This window comes from Montipora foliosa, chromosome 1 (genome assembly GCF_036669935.1).
Source record: "Montipora foliosa isolate CH-2021 chromosome 1, ASM3666993v2, whole genome shotgun sequence".
Classification (NCBI taxonomy): domain Eukaryota; kingdom Metazoa; phylum Cnidaria; class Anthozoa; order Scleractinia; family Acroporidae; genus Montipora; species Montipora foliosa.
In genome coordinates, this window is record NC_090869.1 from 9,969,601 (window position 1) to 9,982,100 (window position 12,500).

Consider the following 12,500-nt stretch of genomic DNA (forward strand, 5'->3'; position numbering starts at 1 on the left):
GGCAATGTGAGTTATCCAGTAGATAGGGATTTATCCAGTGGATAGCACTATCCACCCTTCTAACAACAATCCACCCTTCGAACCAACCTTTGAAGTCTCAAACACTTGACCACGGTGGCTTCAATAAGCAAATAATAATCGCCACTGTAATTGATACTGTGGGCTGAGCAATTACGGAAAAAAACTCCTTATGTAGTAGTATGTTAAGGTACTTCAGAAAGAAGTACTTAATTACTCAAGAGAATGATGCCTTATAACTGACTCTTAAGTGCAACAAGTAATAGGCTCTAGAGGATGGTCAGGCTTTATGTTAGACAATACATTTTTTTAAATTTTAAATTTAAGTATTTGCTGAGTATTTGCATAACAAAATCAACAATTGAAGTTTCCATTTTTTCTAAGTACCTGAAATGTAAGACAAGTTTTATTGGATGTGGGTTGTATATCCCATTTCATTGATTTGATTCTCTATATCTGATCTGGCCTCTTCTTCCAATGGAGGTTGAAAACAGTACAGTGTAATGAACCCAAATGAAGTGCGAGTAAAATTTTCAACCTACCGAACCTACTTTGCATGCCAGAGAGACGGGCCTTCCACGATATTTTCAAAGCGTTCAACAGCACTGTCAGAAGTCAAACGAGTTTTCTTTGCATCAGTAACTCTTCCTCTACCCAAAAAATCATCTGCTAAAGGTTCTCGCACCTTTCCAGGACACTCACATGTACGTAAGTAACTATACGAGAGGATCTTATGGATTCATATAATAATATACAGCCATTTAAAGAGTCAGTATGACTACATTTTAAAGACATTATTACTCAGTGAGAGACGATTCCATTCCATTAGATTTAATAGGTTCTCACTCTTTGCTTTGGCTCCAAACTAATCAACGAAACAAATGAAACAATCATACGGAGCTCTGTGAAACCCTTCGCGGCAGTCGAGTCGTTACCGAAATCGATTGCTCATGCTCAGACTTTCAACCAATCAAAAACTTTATCCAAACGGATTATCCCAGAGACCCGCTGGTCAAGGGGAACGAAGACTCTGGGAAGGAGATTGTGCGTCGACACGATTGTTGCGTTTTCTACTCACCGAAGCACAGGCGCCCCAAGCTCAGTGTGAGCATGGCTGACAAAAATATAAGGATTTGTATGAGAATCCCGATAAAAAGCTTAAGAAGATAATTATATGAAAAATCTCTCAATTAATTAAAAAGCCTAACCTTATTGCCATCGTGGATGGCTTCCTTCCTGTGTGGTTATTTTCCAGATCCGACACGATTTGAGCCATTTCACAATTTCGTGGTTTTCAACGGTTATAATGAAATCCCAAGGCTGGAGACTAAATTCTCAGGTGCCACCAATTTTAGTCAAATATTCCTGGATAAATATTCCTACGGTCACAATTTCACATCAGAATCAATTGACAAAGATTGAACTTTCATTTCAACCCACTATCAACGCAATAGCAGTCCTGCGAGCAACGTCAGGCGATGAATATTGCAACAAAACAGCATATAAAGGCGGTGCTTTAGCACAAAAGTGGTCACCGCTTCGACCGATGATATCAAACTGACCCTTACCGGGGTGGCGGAACATAGTTTGTCAACCGCATTATTTCTTTATTTCCCTGGGCCTACTGGCATGACTGCATTGACTCAGTCGTCCAATCACAGTCACGCCTCCTTCGTGTTGACAACACATTCGCGAAGCCGGAAAGCATTGAAAGATGTGAGAATGAAAGCCGTAGTAAACAAACTTTAGCGCATTCGTGCCGCTTTTATTAGTTAATAGGATTTTGTACGAAGTAAGCTGTTCGTGATCGTAACTGCATTTATCAAGCCTTCAAGGAATTAACATTAATTATGCAAATAAAATTTGTTCCCGTTGTTTATCAAGCGCATTTTTTTTTCCGTGCGTCTCCCGACATGACTGCATTGACTCAAGCCTTCAAGGAATATATATTGACATGCAAATAAACTTTGTTCGCGTAGGATATTGTCCTACGAATATTTTGTGGCTGGACTTATTGAAGCCAGTGAAATTTAATTATTAGCATCTGAGAGAAAACACTCGCGTCGGGAGACCCAGGGGAAAAAAATAGGGCTTGATAAACAACGGGCATCAAGTGTCCCAGAAATTTATGACCGAGATTGGGTGGGGTCTAAAACAAAGGTCACTTTCAGTTTGACGGGTCAGTCGTACTTGCAGGTCATTGTGTTACCTTTTCGAAAGTAACCCAAACCCTCAACTTGCCTAACCCTAGGCCTGAAAACCAAGTTTAGGCCTAGGGTTACCCAAATCAACTAGGGTTTTGGGTTATTTTCCAAAAGGTAAAATGATGACCTGCAACGAGTAACACGTCAAAAGTGACCCGTGTTTTAGACTTGTCACGGTGCCCGGTTATGGCAGAGTGTCACGCGAGTTTACTTTGTGACTAGAAAGGTCACGCGTGCGATTCGCATTGTTTTTCGGAATCTATTCTGGCCCCTTTCTAAAATATGAGTTGTTACTAATCAGTGAAAACACTATGAAATAAAGTCTTTTTCGCTCACCTTCTGTTTCCCGTTTTGTACATGGTAAGATTTAAGATCTTTGAGCAGTCCGGGTTCTTGTTCTCATGCAATGGAATGTTGATAATTAACCGCGGAGTCGTCGGCAAGCGTTCGAAGTGGTGATCTTTAATTGTTAGTTAAAAATTGCCTGTCTGGATCCCTGCTCAACCGGTAAAAAAAAAGGTCTACAAACAAGTTTGTAAATCAGAGTATTAAAATTGAAAGGATGTCTATGCTCTATACAAATCACGATAGACATTTCTTTCAGTCTACACTTTTACCATCCAAAGACTTGTACCGCTTTAAATCATGTTGCATAAAGCAATCTACCGTTATTTCTCATTATTTATTTATTCACTTGTTAATTAATTTTACTTTTTCGTGCACGGTTTCCTTTGTTTTTGCAAGAACATAAATGAGAACTGACAAAGGCACTTCATAGGCTAGGGTCAGTAAGGGAAAAAACGCGTTCCAGGTTCTGGATTCCATATTTTACGTAAACCCTCATGCGGTCATGAAAACCACGCTGCTGGACGACAAACGGTACGTTTCATCGTTTAACCGCCGGAGCTATAAACTGGCTTGACAGTAAATCCCATCAAGCCTTACAAGAAGACATCTTTTCTGCGTCGATAGACTTGATCGCCAGCTAGAAGGAACAGGAACAACCGCTCGCCGGTGGCTCAGTTTGTTATGCAGGAGATCGAGAGTTCGACTCCGGCCGGACCCGCAACACTCAGGGTCTTAAAATAACTGAGGAGAAAGTGCTGCCTTTGCGAATAAGGACTATAAATCGCAGGTCCTGTCTCACAACCTTCAATGTTCAGTCTGTGGGATGTTTAAGGATCGCACACGCTAGTCGAAAAGAGTACGGTGTTGTGGTCTGGTCTTTGCGTCAGCCATGTGGTCGGCTTGGCATAATCTTCTGAAGGGACTACTGATCGATGAGACCACATAACAAGCAAAACAGGCAGTAGTCAAATCGAAGGAGTCCAAGTGCTGAAACTGGTGAACAATGGTTCCCATATTCGGCTGTCGGTAACCTGGGCCCGTTTGTTCGAAAGTCGATTAACTTAATCCAGGATTAGCGTAAACTTTGGTTTGCTTTTTTAACTTTTGGGTGGAAGCTTCTTTTGATTATTTTTTGGTTTTCAAGCTTGACTTCGTCTAATGTAAAATTTTGCCAAATATCAGCGTTGTACAACATTTGGGAGTAGAGAAGTAAACTCCTTGGTTAATTTTTAATCTGGGTTAGCGTTAATCGGCTTTCGAACAACCGGGCCCTGTCGGCCAACTGTCGACCAACAGGCTACCGACACATTACTGACACATTACCAACAGTCGGCTGACACTGTTAAGTAGACCACACATTGACCGTAAATATAGTGAAAAACAGTAAATAGAAATCTGTAGATCGTATCATTCTTACCTAACTGGAAAGCATCCATGAACACTACAACAGAGTGCTTGACATCCTCCGAGAAGAGCACTGCAGTATGGCCAATGCCTTTCGGCTAGCCAGATGCCCCCGCAGCACAATCAGGGATTCCGTAGCGATCGCTGAGCTTAAGATCGTTGATCCCAGGAAGCACGAGCTAGTCACACGCGACCACTCTGCTTCAGTACAACAGCTAGAGCAGGTGTGTCGCAAAGGTTTGCGACGTTATCAACCAATGATGGCTGCCATGCGGAGGGAAAGCCGGCTACTCCCGCTGAAGTTCGATCCGCGCTTCTACGAGTAGGCATCACATCCTCATCGGAAATAAAAAAAAACGGCTCCTTTAGGAGCCACCAACATTGCAAAAGTGAATGAACCAACAGATCAAATAGTGCATGCTAGACAAATAATTAAAGACTTAATCAAAAGGGTTTCGGAGGAAGAGCATTTTGGGGATTGGGAACTAGAAATTTTTTTCAAAATGGCAGATAAATGAATAGGTAACAATTTGGGCAAGTATCGCTAGCCAACGCTAAAACAGTGGACAAAAGCCATATTAGTAGTATAAGTGCTGCTCAAGGTATCGTTATGAAATGCCTTTAACTCTTTTCGCGTAGTTTAGAAGCAATAGACAAGTAAATGCTTACGATCATTTTAGTTTGCCCCGCCGACAGGTTACCGACACGTTACTGACAGTTTGCCAACAGGTCACCGACTGTCGGCCGACTGAGTCGGCCAACACTTTGGCCTCAAACAGAACACAAACTGTCGGCCGACTATTGGCCAACTGCCAACAGTCGGCCGACAGTCGGCCGACTGTTAGCCAGATTTTGGGAATTATTCTTCACTATTACCTAAACAAGAATACTGCCTTGCATGAAATTTCAAGATTGTTTTGATCAGTTTAAAACTATTTCGCAAATATACATCTGTGCACTTCACGAAAACGGTGTTTCATGGTCTTCTCAGTGACTTCTAGTTAATATTTTTTAGTTTTAAGTGCCAAAAATGCCAAAAACCGTAACTTAATATTAACTCAATTTTAACTCAGTCTTCACTCAACCTCAACTCAACTCAACTCGTAACTCGATCAATAGTCTCTCTCACAAATCTCACAAAAAAAAAAAGATATCGTTGGTGTCTCAATTTCCTTCTGGAGGACGTACGCTATCATAAAACAATACACCACACAGTACGTTTGCTTGATAAGATGGCTCTTTTAAAATTTTACCGACTATAAAATATACTTCACGATTTGTGTTGTAAACGCCAACCAGCTGTGTGCAGTAAAAATACAATTTACGCGAAGTTGTTGAAATATAAATAAGTCAATTCTGTTTACTCGCTGTACAAGCTTGCGACCTGGAATAACTTGCTTTGTTTAACATTTGAAAGAAAAACGAAAATCGAAGAACAAAATAAAATACTTGCATATGTTAAATATCGTTCATACAATTCTACAATTAAACGAGACTTACTTAAGTCGATGTTTGATTGGAATTCTTCCTCGTCATCAGTCAGGAACGAAGGAGTTACATGAGAAGCATGCGCATGCTCATCAAGTCAGTCTTAAAGGGAAGTGTTTCCAGGAGAAAAGGAACGAAGGAGCGGGAGGGAAAAAACGCGAGGGCCGGGCATGTAACTCCTTCGTTCCTGACTGATAACGAGGAAGAATTCCAATCAAACATCGACTTAGTAAGTCTCGTTTAATTGTAGACTTCCAACTCGACATCAGTCCGAGTCACTACGGAGTTACGTGAGATTCGAAAGCCCTGGAAACACGAACAAGTAAAGTCGCTGTGGATCGTGTAAAGGAATAACAGCTTTAATGGGTCATAACAAGAATGACAGCAATGAACAAATCCCTTGCGCTACACATAAAATGTAAACTAAGAGTTTTGAGTACCCCGGAAGTGTTTTAAAATGCTAGCACCAAAATTGGTCTCAATTGGCTTATTGTAATAGGTAGCAAATGTTTGTGCATTGGACCAGCCTCCGGCCTTAAGTATGTCTTGGAGAGTAAGACCAGTGTGAGTACCATAAGAAATCGCAGCGGGTCTAGCGCTATTCCCAGAGAATTTCGTGACGTCAATGCCTGCGTCGTCGAGGATAGACTTCACCCATTTACCTATTGTGGAATTGGAGACCGGATTGTGTGGTTTGATAAAGCTTATGGGCAGTTGACAGTTCTCTCCTCTGAGCTCCTTTGTCGTAAGGAGATAATGTGTTATGTGGGAAACCACACATAAGCTTTCATCTCGCTTATACGTACGCAACTAGCTCAATTGGCTCAAGGTGTTTCCCTGATTTAGTTGTTTTAAGTTTTTCTCCGATGGTGAACACGTAGTTATCCGGCAATGCTTGCATGAGAGAAATATCTAGTTTTGTTAAGGTTTGGCACTGTTGTGGTGGGCAGATTGGGACCACAGACGATGGGGTTAGCTCGTCCGCCATTTAAATATAGGAATTCTGGCGGAAAATAAAGGTTAGTGGAAAACGAAGAAAGGACAAGGCAAATTACTCACGTTCGGTGACTCCTGTAAAGCACTGTCCACAGGATTGAAATCGCTATAAAAACGTGTCGACTGGCTCGAAAGCAAACACTGCAAAATGACTTGATAAGCATGCGCATGCTTCTCATGTAACTCCGTAGTGACTCGGACTGATGTCAAGGTGGAATTTGATTTGAGTTCGATGCGTGACATAAACATGACACCGACTGATCCATCGTCGAACATGGTTGTTTCCCATGAATAAACGTTTCACTTGATTTCATGCAGGACAAAACCTTCTTTCCTTCGCAAACTATTAAGCATTTTTTGTTCTCACTCAACTCGACTGCTTACTTTAGCTTTGTCAAGTAAGTTTGAATCCAGACCTTCACGTACACGGAAATAAGTGAGATTCGAACAACGCGACTTTATTTCCTGTTCCATCCGATCGATTAGACAACAACCTTTTGGGGACAGCTATTCTTAGAGTTATTTTCATAGAGTTATGCCCTAGAGTTAGAGTTAGTTTCCAAAATCCTGAATTCAAGATTTTGGAAGCCAAAATCCTGAATTCAAGATTTTGGAAGGCCAAAATCCTGAATTCAAGATTTGGAAGGCCAAAATCCTAAACTCGGTATTTTGGAAGGCCAAAATCCTGAATTCAAGATTTTGGAAGCCCGTATCCTGAATTCAAGATTTTGGAAGGCGAAAGGGACTGGGACTAGGGCATAAGAAAGACAAGATGGCGGAAAGTATGTCTGCCCGCACTGTATTCTGCGAAACTAAACGAAACCTGTAGAAATGAAATTTCAAGAATCACAACAGTCAGATTTTTCAGTGCGATAACCTAAACGAAGAATAAAACACCGGAAATGCAGAAATTGTAAATTCGAAGATCAACATTTTGCAAAACGACCTCCTCGTATCAGTAGTGTAGCAGTTCTCGTAGTATACTGTGGCGATATTTAACTTCTTTCTTAAGCTTCGCATTCGTCCACATTCTTTTTATACAACTCGATGCAATGAGGATTAGAGAGTCACTAGTGTGAGCCAAAAGTTTAGAAGGGCTCTCTTTCGCAAATTACAGATATAAATATTTTGCAAAACGCAGTGAAAAGTACTCGCTCCATCACCATGGTAACGAAAGAAGTAAAGCAGTCACGCAAGTGTCTGTCACGTAATCAGCGCTCGTTACGGTGAACTTCTGACCTTCTATTTCAAACCCTTCGTTAAAAAAATTATCAATGCATCGAGTTATACCTAAGAACGTGTTAGCGAATGCGAATAAATAAGTTAAATATCGTCACATTCTACGAAGAGTTTGTATTTTCGATTTTCAAATTCTGAACTTTCAATCAATCACCCGGTGTTTTATTCTTCGTTTGAATTGGGTTATCGCACAGAGAAATGTAACTGTTTTGATACTTGATACTTTCACTACTACAGGTTTAAAAGTGCTGTCTTGTTTCGTTTCGTTTCGCAAAATACATTAAGCTATCTAGCTCAGTCAATTCATGGTCACGATCAATGAGAAATCGAGATTTAATTTACTTCTAAGACAGCCGGCAATAACATCAACCTCGTTCCCAGGGTCTCTCGAACGAGGAGAGACCCTGGTAGGGTCTGGTCACGTGCTTCCGTGACAATTGAAAACACTTGGGAGGAGTCCTCTCTAAACAAGGATATAATGCGTTTGTTGCGTTTGTCGCGTTTGTGGCCTTAATTCATGGCGTTGTAAAGTTCCTCCAAACACAGCCTCGGCTAAGGCGAGCAATTCTTCAGTGGCCTTCTTGAACAGATTTTTACAATGTAAAACGTCTTTGACTGAACCGCACAATCTACAGCAACTTATGACAGACGATGTATATGTTTTCTTAGGCGTTTACAAACTATTATCGCCGGACATAACCGCAGAAGAACATATGTTCACATACCGCAGCGCGTGAAACTTGGTTTGTTTTGGTGACGACACATTCCGCACTCCCGTAGTCTCAGTATAGACAAAATTCTTACTAAGCCGCCCCTCCCTTCATTGGATAAATTGTCATCTCCCAGATTCTGGGAGACACGTGACCAGACCCTACCAGGATCTCTCCTCGCTCGCCCCAGGCGTTAAGATGAGAGACCCTGGGAACGAGGTTGCAATAACATAATAAGCTCTACTGTTCATAAATAAAATAATAGTCTTTTGTTATGATCAAATGCTGTTGATATACATACCTCATAAGTGCTTGGGACACGGGCAGACAAACGTTCCGCCATCTTGTCTTTCTTCTGCCCAAGTCTCTCTCTTTGGCTCTCTAAAATCTTGAATTTCCAAAATCTTGAATTCAGGATTTTGACCATCCAAAATCTTGAGTTCTTTGATTGTACTCACGTGATAAGGCGGCCATGTTGGCGCCAAAGCAATAGAAAAATGTAGCTCAAGTTTTGCATAATAATAGAGTCAAATTCCCAAAAGACTTTTTCGCTATTGTTCTTTCCACCAACATGGCCGCCGTGACGTCAGGGGCAATCAAAGAATTCAGGATTTTGGCTTTCCAAAATCTTGAATTCAGGATTTTAGAAACTTAACTCTAACTCTAACTCTAATGTCATAACTATATTGCTTGTCAACCTCCAACTTTTTGCCTTCCACTTCAAATTCCGTGAAGTACATAAAATACCTTGCCGTGAAACGTTTCGATGTTCGTCTGGCCACAAAATCAAATGCGTGCCGAATGATGACAAGGCTTACACTGCCACCCCTCCGGTAACACATATTTGGAAAAGCTCCCAGATTTTGGGAGCCACGTGTCTCTATCCTCAACGACATGGGAGGCAGAGAAAAGAAACCCTGGAAACGAGGGTGTGCAAAAAGCAAAAATTCCGCTTTGTCGGAGAAACGTGCTTGCTTGACCAACCATACAATAGGTTGGGGGTAATTCTAAAATTATCACTACTAACAGGGGGTGCCATCAGCGTCTTTGTTTGGGGGCATGGCACATTAAATCCACCCACGCTCTCTTGAACCGTGGCAATGGTGACATTTTACCTAACAAATACCTCCATCTCGTTAGTGTCAAAGGTCGTTGATTAGCGTCTCTATAAAAGGACTCTTCCAACGGTTTTACTTCACCCCTGAAGAAGACACTTGCTAAGTGTCGAAACATTGGGTCTCTGAACTGTAACTTTGTTAGGTTACTTTCAATTCCAAATCGGAGTAGATACAAACTATGACTGATTCAGTGTACACCATGTTGCCGTGTGAACTGTTAACTTGTCTTATTAGTCTCACACTTTGTTGATGGAATCGTGTCGCGTTATTTTATGTCATTACTTTGCAATGTGAAAAAGTGCATTATTGTGGAACTACCCTTTTGAGAAAAAAATCTTTGTTTTGCGACAATAAGGCTTTGTCTGGGCCCTTCACATCAAAACTGAGACCACAATAATTATCCCGGGTTTAACTATTCGCCAGAGGATTTTAGAACAAAATAAACACTACAGGAGAACACCTTTATTTGTTATTTTTGTCTTTTGCAGATGTGCCTTATCCCGCAAATATTATAGAAAGGATCCGTCAGCTCTACAATACTCGTGAAAAATCTGTCCTGCCTGTTCCATGGTGTGAAGACTTCAGCTTTCATCTAGACGATATTTTTACCAAGTTAAAGATTTTGGGCAAAGAGAAGACCAGGGGAACATTGACTGATGAAATCACTAACATGACAGCTATCTTTAGAGGACACAAAGATTGTGCAAAGCCACGCACTGTTTTAATTGAAGGAGACCCAGGCATGGGAAAGACGACCTATTGTCAGAAACTGGCATATGATTGGGCAATGAAACGAGAAGAATGGGACAAGTCTTTCCCCGAGATTCACGTTCTGCTGCTTTTGAGGTGTCGTGATATCAAAACAGATATTTGGGAGGCCATTGATGACCAAATTGTTCCTGAAGATATTGACAAAGAAGCTAAGGAATGGGTCTTCGACTTTATTCGAGAAAATCAGTCCAAGGTTCTTTTAGTGCTTGATGGACTTGATGAAGTGGATTCCAAAAACATTGACATGTACATCAAGCTTTTGCAAAGTAAAGTTCTACCCAATTGCCACATTGTTATCACATCACGCCATGAAGCTGGAAGGACAGTAAGGCGGTACTGTGACACCCTGTGGGAGATTATCGGATTTACGTTTGAAGACGCGCAGAACTACATTCTTAAGTACTTCAAAGACATGGAACACTTGGCAATAGAGCTACTTACAGAGCTTGAGCTTGACATGTGGGGAAAGGGAGACTTAATAGGGTTGACCAAGAATCCTCTCAACACAGTTCTACTTTGCATCATTTGGGAAGATTTCAAGGGTGTACTTCCACCGGAAAGGACACAGCTGTACATAGAAATTGTTCGATGTGTTTTGTTAAGATATGAAAGGAGAATTGGATCATTAAGTGACAGTAACGTGGACTTACTTTCAGTTTACAAGGATGACCTGGTGCAGTTGGGATGCATGGCGTTGCAATCTTTGCGTAACGGAGAGTTGTATTTCGACGAGAGTGAATTCAAAGGCAGCTCCAGTAATTTGATCAAGTTTGGGTTTCTGTCGATCGAGACTGGTGGCAGCAAGAGAAAACCTTCCTCCCGCTTTGGCTTTCTGCACATGAGCTTTCAAGAGTTCTTTGCTGGCTTTTATCTTGCTCATCAGATCCTTGATGGCGACACGGATTGTAAATCAGTAGTGACTGATAAAAGCAACTGGAATGAACTGAAAGAAGTGTTTTTATTTGTGATTGGTATTTTGTCCGCAACATCTGAGGAGATGACAATTTCGTTGGTTAAAAGCCTGGCAGAGCTTGCAAGTTCGTCCGAGATGGATGATTGTGAAGAAATTTTATATTTCGCATTTGCTCGTATATTGGAATGCGAATGTCATGGGAAAAACCTTCAGTCTAAGTTAATTCAGACCTTGGGACAGAATCTTCTTGTTAAAGATCAAACTGTACATATTAGATTCACCCATGTGAACCGTGACCTTTTTTGTGAATTTCTCAAAGTCAACACATGCTTCACTACTGCGTATTTGAGGGGGGACGAAATTGGTCTCGCTGGCGCTGAATCCCTTTCTGAGGCTCTCAAAGTCAACACATGCTTCACTACTACGTATTTGAGTAGGAAAGAAATTGGTGCCGCTGGCGCTGAATTTCTTTCTGGGGATCTCAAAGTCAACACATGCATGACTACTCTGGATTTGAGTGGGAACGAAATTGGTGCCGCTGGCGCTGAATCTCTTTCTGAGGCTCTCAAAGTCAACACATGCATGACTACTCTAGATTTGAGTGGGAACGAAATTGGTGCCGCTGGCGCTGAATCTCTTTCTGAGGCTCTCAAAGTCAACACATGCCTGACTACTCTGGATTTGAGGGGGAACGAAATTGATGCCGCTGGCGCTGAATCTCTTTCTGAGGCTCTCAAAGTCAACACGTGCATGACTACTCTGGATTTGAGTGGGAACGAAATTGGTGCCGCTGGCGCTGAATTCCTATCTGAGGCTCTCAAAGTCAACACATGCCTGACTACTCTGGATTTGAGTGGGAACGAAATTGGTGTCGCTGGCGCTGAATCTCTTTCTGAGGCTCTCAAAGTCAACACATGCGTGACTACTCTGGATTTGAGTGGGAACGAAATTGGTGTCGCTGGCGCTGAATCTCTTTCTGAGGCTCTCAAAGTCAACACATGCGTGACTACTCTGGATTTGAGTGGGAACGAAATTGGTGTCGCTGGCGCTGAATCTCTTTCTGAGGCTCTCAAAGTCAACACATGCCTGACTACTCTGGATTTGAGGGGGAACGACATTGGTGCCGCTGGCGCTAAATCCCTTTCTGAGGCACTCACAGTCAACACATGCTTGACTACTCTGGATTTGAGAGGGAACGAAATTGGTGCCGCTGGCGCTGAGTCGCTTTCTAAGGCGCGCTTGCCTATTTTGGATTTTGATTCTGGCTATGCATTACTTAAGAAGGCTCTCT

At 41.8% G+C, this 12,500-nt stretch overlaps 1 protein-coding gene across 1 annotated transcript in view; it reads left to right on the forward strand.

Annotated features, from left to right (window-relative positions):
* Positions 1 to 12,500, forward strand: part of LOC138009468 (protein NLRC3-like) — a 12,890-nt gene that overhangs the window by 376 nt on the left and 14 nt on the right. The window contains exon 2 of the mRNA XM_068856498.1: positions 10,014 to 12,500. This exon is cut by the window's right edge and continues 14 nt beyond it. Within this exon, the coding sequence (XP_068712599.1) occupies positions 10,014 to 12,500 (2,487 nt within the window). The remainder of the gene's footprint in view (positions 1 to 10,013) is intronic.